Source organism: Rhynchophorus ferrugineus, unplaced genomic scaffold (assembly GCF_030347505.1).
Source record: "Rhynchophorus ferrugineus isolate W39M unplaced genomic scaffold, kcgeb_rfMv2 rfM6, whole genome shotgun sequence".
NCBI classification, from domain to species: Eukaryota; Metazoa; Arthropoda; class Insecta; order Coleoptera; family Curculionidae; genus Rhynchophorus; species Rhynchophorus ferrugineus.
The window spans coordinates 14470307-14487074 of NW_027472585.1; the positions used below are offsets into that span (position 1 = coordinate 14470307).

Genomic DNA, 16768 nt, shown 5'->3' on the forward strand with positions numbered 1-16768 from the left:
TCCAACGGACTTCATTGAAAAACGTTCCCTTTCTGTCGAAGTTCAATTTCTTTAAGGTTAAAACTAATGCAAGGATCTAGTGGTGTCAGTTTTGTTCCTATTTTTCAAATCTAGTTATCAACATTTCAAACATTAATCAAGGATGTATGTGCCATTGTGATTCCTTCCTTTTAGTATCTCCATTTTCAAAACGCAATATATGTTGGCTGTGTAAACGAATTACGCCACTATTATATTTAGAATGTAATAAGGACTATTAACTTTTACACCCCCGGTAATATGGCTTCGTTAAATAATCCTAAACTTATACAGTAAAAATAATAAACTCAAAATCAAAGAACTGTAGTAATTAGTTGTTGAAAGATTTGATATAAATTGTTTTGTTTATCAGTCGATTACAGTCAATTATAAAACCAATTTAAAGTAAGTTATGGGATAAATGTGGTAAATATAAATATAAAAATACATTTATAATAAAACACCAAACCAACCAGTAATCCAACGCTGTCAAAACAAAGTTCTTGGATTAGTTACCAGAGTTTATCGCTACGTAACCAACGAAGAAATGCACAATGACTTCAAAGACCGATAGATTAATTGTCCGTAATTGTCTTAAAATATAAATTAATATTACTGTCGTATAAACATCGTGGAAGTAATATTACTGGACAACGGATGGGATATCTGAAGATTGGAGTGAACCAAACTACACGAACTTACATAGTGTGTACATATTCCCTTTAACTCTATTTTAAGTAGTCTTAGCAAATTTTATTTTGCTGGCTTGATTTTCTTGCTAGTACAAACTGATGCTATCGATGTGAGTTCGAATACTGCTGGGGTATATCTATTGGGATGATATCTAAGTTGATCACTCGCTAGCCCGCAAGTTCAAGTAGAACAGAATAATAGTAATAAATGTGTAAATTAATAATTTTTAAAAAATGATTGTGCAATAATTTGTAACAAAAATGATTTATCTGAAATATTTTCGAATCATTCCAATTCAATATTACAGTTAAGAAGTAACTTTTATTATTTACTAAATAATATAATACTAGTGATAGTATAAACAATAACAAACATAATAGCAGATGTGTCATGAATTTGATCCAACACGGTACTGATCTTTCTTGATGCTGTAGCTTGCTGTGAGGTGTTTAAATAGTGTAATGAAATATATCAAGCGTGTGGACATAACACACGGGACAATCAACATTTGTTTCCTGTCACCTATTTTACTAACAGAATAGACCAGCAATTAACTGAAATGTGTTTCAAAATATTCTGCAATAATAGTTACGTGCAGAATTTGTTTAAATAACTTGTTAATATAGCATAGGCGCCCTTAAAAAAACATTCAAGAGCACCTAAGGATTGTTCGCCCTTCAATATTCAGCGTTTCAAATATAATTGCTAATATTAATTTTCCTTCTCCATTTTTCATGTATAATATTACTATTATTTACTTACTACATTGTTACTAGTCGTTGTCGCCTAACGTACCATTTTTATTTACAATAACTTAAATCTAGATATATATCTATGACGACCCATCGACCCTATTTCAATCTCTGGTGTAATAATGTTTATGTATTAATATTGCTGTTTCTAATAAAATCCACCTCACTACACAACACTACACAAGATCAAATGGTTTCATTCTTTTGTGTCTGTGTCCGGTTCTCGTGTTATTCTAGAGTTGTATTACTTCGATATTGACATCAGAATTCAGCTTGTCTTCATGTCTCCTTGAAATTCTCTTTGTTTCCTGAGTCATAGTCGGTATCTGAAAGTATCGGTCTAATTAATCAGTCCTGTAGTATCTGGATGCACCTTCAATACTTCTCAGAACTTTGTTTTCCTCTATTTGAAATTTGTTTTCCTCTATTTGAAAGAAAGTCTGCTCTTCGAAAAATGAAGCGCTTTTCAAAAATTACTTATTGGCAAAACAGACTCAAACATAAAGTACTACTTAACATTCCTGTTGTGTAACACTAAATAATTAGATCATTTGACTTCACATTTTTACATAAATACACTACATAATAAGAATTAATTCCACATCAACGATTTAGTACAATTCATTTAATCAATTCTTGTTATTTGTCAATAAAACACTGAGCCTGGACAGATTTTAAGTAATAAACGTCGAACCCCGTAACTACCGTCAGCGCTCCTTTCTGTCACAGGGCAATGGAAGAGAAACCGTCCTGACACCAAAACGTCTGCCGAAGAATAATAATAGCCGTTAGCTCGGTTGACGATGCGTCCCAAGGCCGAAACGTTGATCTTATCTTGAAACGTTTTTCGAAGATTTCGCCAACGATAAAGCCGATTGAATAGAGGAATAAATGGCATTCGGTGTGAGTGACAGAAAAATAGCCTGATTTACCACCGGGGATCGTGGATGACGTAAAAAATCGACGGGTCATAAGTTAAATTAATCAGGCGAGTTATTTAAAATTCATATCATATTTTTTTCAGTCGAAGGTGCCATATGATCGATATGATTATGGAATAAAAATGTACCAGGAAATCGTTGAATTATTTATAATTCATATATAATAGTTTATTTTGATATTTTTAAAAATAATGTATTCATCAACACCCTCTTTCATAGGATTTTTACATTTACTCCAAATCTCCATCAAATTTCAAAGTTTGTTTTATAAGGTTTCACCTATACAAACGCTGCTTAGTTTTACAGTTTTTCGAACATTTTGTATACGTTTTTAAATTTCTCCGTAAATCTACTGATTTATAACGGCTGTAACCTTCGTTGATTTTTGAATCAATGAGTTTAACTCTTGCATTATCAACGAGATAAAGCATCCCACTGAAAATATAAACAGTACCAACAGTATAATTTTTGTCACATATCTTAAAAAGCACAGAAATTTTAAAAATGGTAAATTCCAAACCAATTTAACATATATGACCGTTCGTTTCTTTCAGAAATACATTTTTTCCATATATATATATATATATATGTATATATATATATATACATATATATATATTTATGTATATATATATATATATATTTATATATATATATATATATATATATATATATATATATATATATAGTATACCTGCTACTTTTACTTTTTACTGGAAAACAACCAAACATAACAATATAATAATATAAGGTAACAATAACAAAACCCCATATTAGTCAAGAGCGGTCAAGACTATAGTCTATTCAAGGTTTTTTTAGAAATGCGTCATGGATATTTGTGACGTCGAAACATTTCAATGTTGCCGCATCAACTCTGAGTCTTAGTTCAGTTTGGCTATAACATACAAGAAAATTCTAATCTAAATAAAATAACTGAATAAAAATGTTACCAATTATAATTTATTTTAACATTATAGTACATCTAAAACATATATTTTCAAAGGAATTAAAACTACAATTAGGAACACAGGTATAATAATTTGTAGGTTAGATTTGTTTTGTTTACACAGAACTCTTTTCCTCACCACCCGTGAGGTAGAGTTTCTAGGCGCGCTTTTTTATGTATTGGTATGCCCCTGGAGGCCTAATCCGCGTAATTAATAATTGTAAATCTGACAAACTAATTTTACGTTTAGTTATTGTTTTCTTCGATGGTGTGTTCACTTGTCAAGTCATCTTAGTATCACTGTATATTTTATTTCTTCTGCTACTATCTGTGTACATCATTTTTCATGAAATTAATCACTGAATTATGTGTAATCCATTTATCACGTCTACTAAACAGTTAGTATTTATTCACTCCTCATACGTTCTAACCTAATGCACATGTTTAATTTTGAATAATTACAATCATATCTGTGCACACAAATCTTTCACGCCCTACAATACCATTTGCTACAGTTATATTCAATTAATTATGTGCATACCTTTAGTTGTTTCCACTCTCATCACTCTGTCTCAGGAATTGCCAACATTGTACAGCATTATCACATATCCTGAAAGTTTCCTTCAGTCACATTCACTTTCCGACTTTCCGGCAATTAGTTATTAATAAATATAATGACCAACAAAACCTAGTCGAATGCTATTGTATCTTTTACCTTTTTCCATCAATTTGTTTTCTCCCTTGGAAAATCCCTTTCTTCTCGAATTCAACAAATATTGTAAATAAAAGCAAAAAAAAACACACTAATAGGTAGTACAGAAAAAATCTAAATTTTTCAATCAATCATCATTTGATTTTGACAGATCGACAGATCAAATCAAACCAAATTAAATGGATCGATATAAGTGGATTAAGTGGACCATGAAGGTTTAAACTTTCACTGAAATATGCTGATGATTGTTTGCTAGTTTTAACATCTAGTTTCAACAGATTAATTATGTTATATAAAATGTGCAGAAGAAAGGAGGATAAAGTATTTACCAATTTCTGTATTTTTCTTGTTTATGTTTGTTACATAACGCTGTTTATATTAGACTTAGAAAAGGTGTGTTGAGTAAGACTTCTAGATAGTAAATATAGGGTTTATACTAACGTAAAATGGACCAGTCAATAAAAATTAACAGTGACTTAAAATCTGCAAAATGCTCACAAATTCATCCTACTACCATATCAAAATGTCAAAAACGCATTAATAAAAAATCGAAATTAATTTACAGCAAATTTAATAAGATCCTCACGGAAGGTTCAATAACATCGAGGAATACTGGAGAAAATTAATTTTAATTTTCTGAAATTTTCCGTAATTTATAAAGGTTTAATATAATTTTAACCAAGCAGTATTGACACTAAGAGTTAATTAACGTAAGATAAATTAGACAGCTGATGTACAATTTGAAAATTCAATATACGCATATCTAGTTTTAATATAACATATCGATATAATTAAAGAATAAATACGCATTGACGTTAAATAATTAATTAAATGGCTCAAGTTAATTAGGAAATCCCTACTGTGCGACCGATCGATAAGAAAAAAAGGCTCTGTATATAGCTGGAATTAATCTTTATTACATCTTTAATACAGTATTTCGACATAGAGTATATCATGGGAATTAAATATTGTTACTTAGTAGCTACACATCTGTTACTGTTAATTAGATACCCTTTACCAAAAACCGAAAATATCACAGCTAAAATACTAAAAATTTAATATACAATAATTTTATTCGGGAAAAAATAAGAGCTTGCCAAAAGGTGACAGTTAACAACTGTTAGCTTCATACAATAACAACATTCTGACAAGATTGATTAGATTAATTAATAAAAAGGAAACATTCTGTGGCATAAATTAATTTGTATTTAAAGCTGTTCGTTTATCTATATATAAACGCGTCATCGTAGTTCGTTGGTTCATCTTGCTATGACCGGAGACCCATGCCGTTTATCATGATGTTGGCTAAAGCGTTTCTTCGTTTACGCCAGGCTCCCATTCCTTGAGCGTGCTGTTGAAGCTTTTTGTACCACAAATGGGTTTGATCATCATCCTCAGCCTAAAACGAAATGAATTATAACAGATTTCTGCCAACATTGGTGGTATAATTATAAAATAAATACGCCTACTGCACCAAAGCCGCAAAACATACATAAATTTGGTGCAGAAGGATGTTTTTTAGTATTTAAAAGAAAAAAAAAAACGACAATAAAACAGATAAGCCAAAATTTTACAGTTCAATCGTCACTGTTTCTTTCGGTAAAACAAAATGATTTACTAACAAAGCAAGCTTTTTTATGCACAATATACATAAAATAAACCTTTATTGATAAGTAATTGTAGTAATAAATTAATAAGTCAATTGAAAAGTCCCCGGCCTACCACAACCAAACACATTTTTATAGCAAAATTACTTTTTTGTTAATTCAACATAACTCCCTTCAAGGGTGATACACTGTTTATAGTGACCCTCTAAATTTTCTATACCATTTTTGTAGTACGATTTGTCCGTTGCTTTAAAATAAGCTTCAGTTTTGGTGATCACCTCTTCATTCGACGAAAATTTCTTCCCAGCAAGCATTCTTTTGAGATCTGAGAACAGGAAACAATCGCTGGGGGCCGGATCAAGAGAATACGGTGAATGAGGAAGCAACTCGAAGCCCAATTCATGGAATTTTGCCATTGTTTTCACTGACTTGTAATACGATGCATTGTTTCAGGTGAAGGAGCACTTTCTTTATCTTTAAATGCGGCCATTTTTCGGCGATTTCGTCCTTCAAACGGCCCAATAACGCTATGTAATAGTCGCTGTTAATGGTCCTTCCGTTCCAAGGTATTCAATGAAAATTATTCCATGGACATCCCAAAATACGCGGGAGTAATAAAAGACGTCATAACCTTGCCAGCCGATTGTTGCGTTTTATCCCACGTTTTGGAGCGGGTTCATCGTGTGCAGTCCACTCGGATAACTATCGATTGGACTTCGGACTGAAATTATAGAGCCATGTTTCATCTATTATCACATATCGACGCAAAAACGCGGGTTTATTATGCTTGATCATCTTCAATCACCGCTCCGAATCATCAACTCGTCGTTGTTTTTGGTCAAAAGTGAGCTCGCGCGGCAGCCACTTTGCACAGAGCTTTCTCATACCCAAATATTCGTGAATGATATGATGTACACGTTCAGTTGGTATCTTTAGAGTGTCTGCAATTTTATTGAGTTTCAATTTACGGTAATTCAAAATCATTTTGTGGATTCTTTAAATGTTTTCGTCGATAACAACCTCTTTTGGGCGTCCACTGCGTTCACCGTCTTCGGTGCTCATTTCACCACGTCTAAACTTAGCATACCAATCCTTGATGGTTGATTTTCCTGGAGCAGTCCAGAAACTCGGCATCAAGCCAAGTTTTTGCTTCAACTGTATTTTTCCCAACACGCCAAATGCCTTTTTATCATTTTTTTTTTCATAATAACAAAAGTTGCTTCACTCAAAATGCTATAATTCACAAACTAATGATCGGACAGCTGTCAAATTTATACGCGCATCTTTGGAGGGTTAGGACTAACTAAAAAAAACATATGGATTTAATTCTAGTAGCGCCCTCCATGTGTCAGGAAGGGGACTTTTCAATAGTTCTGTTATATACACATCATGTATCTGTAATAACGAGAATCAAACATTTCGGCATCCAGTAGCTGAAATAATTATAGCTAATATTAGTGATTAATAGTAATTATCTAATCACGATAGCAGCAATAGATTTGGAAAAAAGTATCTGAATATATTTAACCATGTATAGATAATTTTGATAAATATCAAAACCTCAATAGTATAAAATATGCATTAAAATAAATTGTAATATGTATTGCTTCAAACTAATGGAAACGATGATTAGATGATATTTTATCAATTAAGTTCTTCAATGTGAACATTGTAGAATCAGTCGATAAGAAGTAAATGACACCACTAGATATTGGGGGACAGAATCTGGTGTTTGTATAGTTTACAACACAGTTCACAGTTCAAAGTTATTCCCAAAATAACCTTTTCACCTGAACTGGCCTACGACTATATATAAAATACTATTTCATAATGTTACTGATATCCTTCATGGAAATCTTTTACGGCTCTAAAAAGCTTCAAAGGATACTGCTTAGTACTTGTAACAACGATTAGCAAGCTGACATGGAGAATATCTTAAAAAGAGAAGTTTTCTATGACATATTGCGGCAGGTGAAATAGCGAGTAGAAGAAGCAAAGTCATCCTCTTACATGATACCGCTCAATCATACGTTGCAAAACTTGAAGAGATGCAGGCCGAATAAGAAGTTCTGAAGACGACTCAGCTCATTATATTTATCAATTCTTTGAATTGATGCAACATAACTTGACAGTCACACAGTTTTGCACATAGAAAATCAATCATGCACACAATCTTAAAAATTGCAGAAATGTTAATATGTTGCTAGAAGGATAAGAAAAGGTTGATGCTGAAAAATGATAACCAAATATAGAGTTTACCAGTTTGTCTTTATATAGGCGATATAAGCATTAATCTAATGAAAGTGTACAACTGTAAAGCATATCTTAGAATGTAAATCATCCATCTAAATAACGCATATGGGTCCCTCTTGATAACTCATACTATTGACTATTTACGATATATTTCATTCTCTGCATTCTTCTGTCAACATTTACACAAAATTGTGTTAGGAAAGCTGGAAAATCATTTGGGCAACATTTTCAATAAAAACAATTCAATTTAGATATGCCTTTGTAGCGCGCAACATGTTTAACTAAACGAAAAAATTATTTTAAAAAAACACAGATCCTACCACATTTGACATTTCAATATATATATTTTTTTGCAAATAATTTAATAACTACAGGATGCAATCTTTTCCGTTGTAAAAAATACAAAATTGAAGTAAAATTTTAGTTACAAAATGCAATCGAACTTTTAATAGTACTACTAACATATCGCCTCTTAAGATCTGCACCTAACTTCATGGAAAATAATAGCGAATCTTTTGTGAATCAACCGTCACCAAGAACCCCAAGAAGGAGATTCAGCGATAAAATACGATGTATCGACAGCGAGAACCAGAATTTGAGAATATACCGAAGAACTATCAGAATTTGCCATCAGTACAGAATTTATTAAAGAATTGAATAGAACATCAGAATTTGCAACAGAATAAGAATTAAAGAGTTATGGAACCAAGATCAGAAACAGTAAAATATTTACCAAATTAGACAAAGAACATGAATTAAGAAACAATCAAGAGAGTCAAGATTTGATCAGCATCAAGAAGAAAAATAAAGTATTAGAAATGGAAGTCAAGAATCGAGAATAGTTGAATTATATGTTGTGTGTTTAATCATTGAGTTGGATCCGAGGACGGTATCATCCAAAAACCAAACAGACAATTTAGTAAGTCATTTCCATCCAATTCATAATTCTTTTCATCATTACGTATAGATGTAATATCTTTAGATGGTGAAAATTATTCATTTAAATAAACAAACTTATCTTGGTGCATTAACTTACGCAATGAATAGAGAAAATAAATTGTATTTAATTTGAAACATTGTTATCTTTCCTTAGCAGCTCAACAAAATAGATTAGAGATACAAATAGCAGAGAGTAAAATATATAATGTCAATATTGTCCCTGATAATTTTGGCACCCATCCACTGATATAACAAAAGATCAATTTATGCTATGTATTGATCAAAGAACGTCCACGATAAGCTGAATGATATGACAAGGTATTTCTACAGCATTTTACAGCAGGAAACCAGTCAAAAAAGTGTTGAAATCGCAGACTTAGCTCCATCCGACTACGATCTTTTCGCATCGACGTTATATGCGTTTGTAGAGCAGCATGCCGTTGAATGGGTTAAGGAATTACCGACACATCTCGTACCTAAAGACTATAAAAAAAAATTGAACTTACTTTAAAAATAAACGTGTCTTTTCCAAGTAGCTCCTGTACCTCAAAGTAACTCTGCCAAGCTGGATCTGCAGCTATCACACATCGATCCAAATATAGGGGCTCGCGTAACAGCGAGTAGCGTCCGTTCTTGTCTCGGACCAGTAACAGGGCAGCCTCTCGTACGCCGGAATGTCTCGCGGAGAATACCAATCCGTTATCGTCGAATTTATCGGCGGACGGCTTGGTTGACGACGCCTGCAAAGTCAAAAAGGCAGATGTTATCAGAGAGGTCTCTCCCGATGATTTCGCCAGTGATAAGGCCGGCAGGATCAATAAAGCTCCGAGTTGGATGTCGTAAAAATCGTCTGATTTATTACTCGGGATTGTTTTCGACCTGACAAAATTGCTATAAAACGTATCTCGGTATTTTGTACATTTCTATAACATACTTGAATAGTTTCTAGACTATTTTCATGCCATTCAAGATTGTTTTAAAACTTGTCTCTTTCTCTCTTGAAATAAAACTTACGTATCATTAGGAGTAACGCTAAAATATGACGTACATAAACCAGAATTCCATTTATTATCTCTTCGCAAAAAATACCTATTCTTTTAATATATTTCATTAATTAACGAGTACATTACACGACAAAACTTTAGCTCAATAAAATCAATTTCATAATAAAATTTTAACTTTTGTTTATTTATAGATAGCTATAGTTTATTTATAACAGGTCAATTGAAAAGTCTGACATATAGATGGAGCTACTAGAATTAAATCCACATGTTTTAGTTAGCTCTGACCCCCACAAGATACGTGTATAAATTTGACAGCTGTCGGATCATTAGTTTGTAAATTATAACATTTCGAATGAAGCAACTTTTGCTATTGTGAAGAGACTAGATAAAAAGGAATTTCGCGTGTTGATAAAATATTGCTTTTTGAAGGGAAAAAATACAGTTGAAGCAAAAACTTGGCTTCCTGTCGAGTTTCCGGACACTGCGGAACTGGTGAACGCAGTGGGCGCCCAAAAGAGGTTGTTACCGACGAAAACATTAAAAAAAGCCACAAAATGATTTAGAGTGAGCATAAATTGAAATTGAATGCAATATAGTTTACATCATATCATTCACGAATATTTGGGTATGAGAAAGCTCTGTGCAGTGGTGGGCGCCGCGCCAGCTCACTTTTGACCAAAAACAACCATGAATTGATGATTCGGAGCAGTGTTTGAAGAGGACCAATCGTAATAAAGCCGAGTTTTTGCGTCGATATGTGACCATGGGTGAAACATGGCTCCATCATTTCACTCCTAAGTCCAAACGACAGTCATCAGAGTGGACTGCATACGATGAACCCGCTCCAAAGTATTTTAGGATGCGCATGGAATAATTTTCATTGACTACCTTGAAAAAGGAAGTACCATCAACGGCGACTATTACATATCGTTATTGGACCGTTTGAAGGACGAAATCGCCGAAAACGGTCGCATTTGAAGAAAGAGAAAGTGCTGCTTCACCAAGACAGTGCACCGTGTCACAAGTCCGTGAAAATGATGGCAAAAATCCACCGTATTCTCCAGATTTGGCCCCCAGCGACTATTTCCTGTTCTCAGATCTCAAAAGAATGCTCGTTGGGAAGAAATTTTCGTCGAATGAAGAGGGGATCGTCGAAACTGAGACTTATTTTGAAGCAAGGGACAAATAGTACTATAAAAATTCAAAAGTTGGAGGGTCATTATAATCAGTGTATCACCCTTGAAAGGAATTATGTTGAATGAAAAAAAAAAACAATTTTGCCAAAAAAATGTGTTTTACTATGGTAGGCCGGCGACTTTTCAATTGACTTGTTAAGCTCTTTATAAGGAACCTGGAACAACGCGCCAAAACTGTAGCACACTTAGGTAAAGTTATAATGAAAGAAACTGATCAATATTTTTTAGAATTATACCATTCTATTAGTTTAATAATCTACGTTTATCAAGCATTCTATGGTTTTTATGTCACCAGTACCAATAGCTTAGATTTTGTGACGTTGAAAATGGGAACTTCACAGTGAACAAAGGGTCACAACAAAAGCTCTAACTTGTTAATTTGTTGACTTTTTAAGGCTGAGGGAGTTCTTATTCCCAAACAATTATGTTCAAAATATTTACAAATATCATAACTCCAACGAAATAGATTAGTAATCTTTAAAAGCATTTCTTCATAAATTTAGGCTAAAGTTTATATTAAATGAATATTGTTCTCGTTAACATCGTAGTAAATTATTTATTTTAAAATTATAGAAATATCAAAATATCAATGGATTTCAACCTATTCAATTATTTTAAAAAAATCATTATTAGTTGATTAATATTGGAGGTTATATTGCTTAAACATCGTTTTTATTAACTAGTCTACACGCTTACACCAAGTGCATGTAAAAGTATATGAAGTTGCTTTAATATTGAGTAATTTAATAGAAATTATGTAATGCTATAGCTATACAAGGATGCTGCACGCTATGGTATATAGAATAATTTATTGAAGTTCTTTTGTTATCGGATCGATGGGCCACAAAACACATTAAAATTAACTGCACACGTTAAAATTAATTAATTTAATTAATTAATATGCATCTCAAACGATTTTAATCTTTTAGTCCCTAATATTTACGATATTTTCCGAAAATATTTACTTACATTTAAAAAGTGGTTAATACAATTAGTTCGATGATGTCTTGAATAGGAAAATAATATCAAAAGAATTTCCTACTTTAACAGATATTGTGAAAAAAATACTCAGGAATAAAAACATGTTTAATATGAACTCTGAGTTGGTAAAATAAATAACAGCATCGACGATTTTTTCTTATTGCATCATAATAAGAAAAAATACAAATATATAAGGCATATTTCAACTAAACTGTTGAATTACTTTCTATAGCTTTCAATGTTTAAAACTGATTACTATTAATGCAAAATTAAGGTATATAAAATATGTGTTGATATTTCAAACATCAATACAAAAATAGATGTATTGTTGAATATGTTATTTTCATTTTTCTCGTGCTTATTTATTTAGGAAACCTCTAAAAATCAAATTCAATCAAGACAAGGACATCGAACAAAATAGTGAAATTTTGACAATGTAGAAGATTTTTTTATTTGTAATATTCATTAAGCAAAAAACGTTAAACCGCAACATTTATAAATTGCAGGAACAGAGAATTATTCCAGATATACATAACATTAAAATCGTTAATTTTTCGACTGCGATTTTAAAAATATTTTTTCGGCCAAATAATAAAAATTAAATTGGTTGTTTTTTTAATCTAAACGCCATAAAATAAATTTTTATGGAAGATGAGACATAAGTTTACTCATAGAATCTGGAAATTGGTATTGGGTCGAAAGAATATTATAGCAGCCTCTAAACGTTGGCAAACAGCCAAAAAGAAGAATTAGTCGATTATTTAAATATCTCTCTGTTTCTCACTATTTCCATAATTGCGGAAATGTATTTTATCTGTATGTAAGTTGTTTTATCCATATTTATGTACAAAAATAAATAACCGCGCTTCATATATTACTAATATATACTATGACGATAAATAATTTAATTCAAAACTAAAACTGTGCATTATAGTTCTGATACAATTTCGCGACTCATCTAAACTTCCCCAGACTAAAAATACGAACTGGAAAACCGTACGTGCATCTATTTATGAGTTTAAATTACAAATCCACGCAGAATTTACTAAAAACCCAACTCAATTTCCTATTTATGTTTCGGCCAGGCAAAGAGATTAAACTAAAATGTTGCTGCCTGTTAGGACATATGTTAACCTTGTTACAGTTAAAATTGTTCTATCCACGACCAGAAGTTGTTTCCTATTTTATATTTTCCCGTAATTATTCGAAAGCTCCGCTCCGCGAACGCATAGAAAAATGATACTACACCGTTGGTATTTAACTTTTCGATGTTGTGGAAAGTAGTTTACTGAATTTTGCTAAAATCTGTTACGAACAGAGCGAACGAGCATCATCAAATTAACATTGCAAGTAGATATATCGTCGTTTTAAGGGGAAATGTACGATCCCGAAATATAAAAGGCAACCCGGGCAGCAATATTTTTGCAAACAGAGTTGATAATTCGAAAAATTATATAGTCTTGATTAACTCCTGATAATTAAAATACTGGAACTTTTAACCTGATGTAATTACAAAAGAAAACAAATCTCTATTGACTACATTAAAGTATAATTTAATACGAAAAGAAAATGCACAATCATCAAATAGAATTTATAATTCAAAAAATATATATAGCCTTTAATGCAAATATTACTGAAAACATTAAATTTAAGGAGACATGAAAACATTTCTAACTAGTATAAAATACTTTATTCGGATTTTAACCCGATAAAATTATAAAAAGGAACAAATATCTGTAGACATAATATTGAATTTAATACCGAGAGAGTTCTGAGAATGATTCTTAAAAAAAAACTTCTGAAAAACTCCATATATCTGAGCAATACTTGGACGCAATGTGAATTATAAATGAAATTTCGAAGAATGACTTTAACCAACAGTATTCATTCCGCTAGTATAAGTAGAATTCATAATATACTTAAACAAATAACTATTAATTACTAAAGTGAAATTCTGATAAACTAACCATTGTTTAATGATATCAATAGTTCGAAAATCTGAATTATTTTTTTTACTAAATGTAAACAAAACATTTCGAGATATTTCTTGATTTTATAAAGACTAAGCAACCGAAAAATATTGAGAAAAATTTTCTTTTTGTCTTTGTATTATTTCAAATTACAAATAATTCTTAAAATTTCTAATGCTATTATATATTTTCAATAAGCTAAACTAAGTAATTTTTCAAGTATAAAGTAATTCTCAAAAAATAAATGAAAAGGACCTAGAAAAATAATTTAAAAAGATACTAATTGAAATTCCTAAATACATTAAAGTCAGATTAACCGTGCCTAACTAGGTCTGATATATTAATGGAAAACAAAAGGAAATGACAACATCATGATATAAACGAATTAATCACTATAGTAATTCTGACTACAAGAATAAAACATTAAAGAAACTTAAACAAAAAAAAATATTATGAAGTCAAATAAAAATTCATGAATATCTAGATAAACAAGCTAGAGAAAGACCTAATAGAAGGGGGAGAATAAAATTGAACAATAATTGGAAAAAAATAGGAAAAATATGAAGGGGAAATGGAAGCCAAAGACAGAGCAAGAGGAAAGGAAGATTCAAAGATTCAGGGAAAAAAGAAACAAAAGAACATGACATCATGACAGTAATAAACCAAAATAAGAAAGAAAAAATACACTAATACGAGAGGAGACATGAGGTACTATATAGAGAACATAAAAGCTTTTAAAATGAAAACAACAATACAAAAAATAACAAAAAAAAACAAATATAAAACAATGTGGAGGAGAGAAAATCAGAATAAATACAAGGAATGCAATAAGGATATACGAACATACGAACTGTATAAATACGAACTGGGTAAATATATAAAATTACAATGGATTGCCAATGGTGGATATAATTAATTCAAGACATACTTACTTTTCCATTTATTACCAGCAAGGCGTTTACAGGAGCTAACTTGATGGTTCTTCCTTTTCTCCAATAGTTATCGGTAGGCTGAGTGAACAGCAACTTCCCTTCAAGAACAAAACGGGCTTCGTCGTGATTCCACTCCAGCACATCCACGGCGATCTTCCTCAGCTTGATGTTTACCAAATCCATTTCGGTACTGGCCCGTCTTCCAGAACTATTCCCGATCCTCCTCCACAACTTACTTGGCACGTCTTTTGTTTCAGAGTTCATGTGGTTGAGGTGCAGCTCGATCTTATGCTGAGCTTCCTTCAGATGTTCCCTGGTGTCGTAGTGAGATGGAGTTACTTTGTATAGTCGCGCTAAGAGAAGAGGGTATTTGGTGACCCTCTGTACAGGTACCATGAGAAAGGAATTGAGATTCATCCTGCGCAACATAGTGTTTTCCATCTGGGAAACTCTCAAAAAGATCCGAAGGAGTTCCTTCTCTTTCTCTAGACTAGCCAGGAGTAGACTGGACGTCCCTTGTCGGACGCAGTAGGTTTCGAAAGCGTGAAGCATCGGAGCTGCTTCTAGGAACAGTTTACCAATATTTACAGTCAGTAAATCGTCATCTCCTTGCTCTAAAGCGATTTCGACGGCGTCTCGAAGACGTTCAGCCAACGCCTGGCTGTTTTCCAGTAGTTCCTCCACGTTAAGGAAGATAGTGGATAATTGGTCCGGAGTTAAAAGTCCAGCGACTAACATAGGTTGATAGAACTCCTCCAAAATGATCTGGAGATCCTTGCTGTACTTCTCCTCGGTTTCCACGATCTCGGTGATGATTTCCTTCCGTTCGGAACGTTTCTTCAGACATTTTCGACACAGTAACGGATCGTTTTCTGTCTTTGATTCCAGGGTGGCCTCACAGTCTTCGCAGCAAGCGAAAATCTCCGTTTTACTTCGGTATTTGCTCAGGTTGGTTTTGCTGGTTTCAGATCCGACGCCCGAGTCATTGCGTTCAACTTCCGCCGGTTTCTGGAAGGTGGCTTTCTCGTCGATGAGAGCTCCGGATATAATGAGTGAGTTGTCCTCGCTTGAATCGCTAACAGTACTCATATGCGATACTCTATTGTACGGTTCTTTGGTTTCGTCCTCGGCGTTGGCGTTTGTGTTGTAGTTGTAAGTGTAACCGTCTTCTTGTACGATCCCTCGTTCTTTGGCATCCACTAAATAGCTTAGAATATCGTATTTTGACGCACCTTCAAATATTGATCTGAAAAAAATTAAACAAAATATGTATATAATTATAAAAAAAGGGAAATGTAAATTATTTTAAAACAAAATTTTGACAAAATTTGGGTGTCAAATAATTTGTGTTCAAATACACCGTGATTAAATGTAAAAACTATAGGTACTAAATCAGGAAAATATGATGGATGGCACAGGATATTCCTTCTGTAACTCAAGAAAAAATTAAGAGTGTATTTTCTTGTTTGCTTTTTTAAAAATAAGTATTTTATCATTGCTCTATTTTTTACAGGTTCTCTAAACTAAAATAAATAAATGAGAAAAGGAAAATAAAAAAACAGGTTATAGTACGACGAGACATATATAAATTAGTATTTATAACATAGTCCTTGTATGTATTATGGAAACTTTTATCTTTTGTTTTTTATAACTTCATAGAGTCATAATGATATAAAGCAAACGTAGAATCTATATCTATTAATATTTAAGCTTTATTCTATATATTCTCTTTGTATTTTTTCTTTTTTAAGTTCATATTTGAAAAAATCAATCAGTAACAATATATATGGCACAAATAAATTAGTTACTTTTTGCTTTATGTTC

The 16768-nt window shown here is 32.2% G+C and overlaps 1 protein-coding gene across 5 annotated transcripts in view; it reads right to left on the reverse strand.

Annotated features, from left to right (window-relative positions):
- Window positions 1-4959: 4959 nt before the first annotated feature.
- Window positions 4960-16768, reverse strand: part of RhoGEF64C (Rho guanine nucleotide exchange factor at 64C) — a 204129-nt gene continuing 192320 nt past the window's right edge. For all 5 annotated transcript variants that reach the window (XM_076407465.1, XM_076407466.1, XM_076407468.1 and 2 more), the window contains 3 exons: window positions 14945-16190; window positions 9368-9601; window positions 4960-5461 (listed from right to left, as the gene is read on the reverse strand). In XM_076407465.1, coding sequence (XP_076263580.1) covers window positions 5330-5461; window positions 9368-9601; window positions 14945-16190 — 1612 coding nt within the window. In that variant the 3' untranslated portion in view covers window positions 4960-5329. The remainder of the gene's footprint in view (window positions 5462-9367; window positions 9602-14944; window positions 16191-16768) is intronic.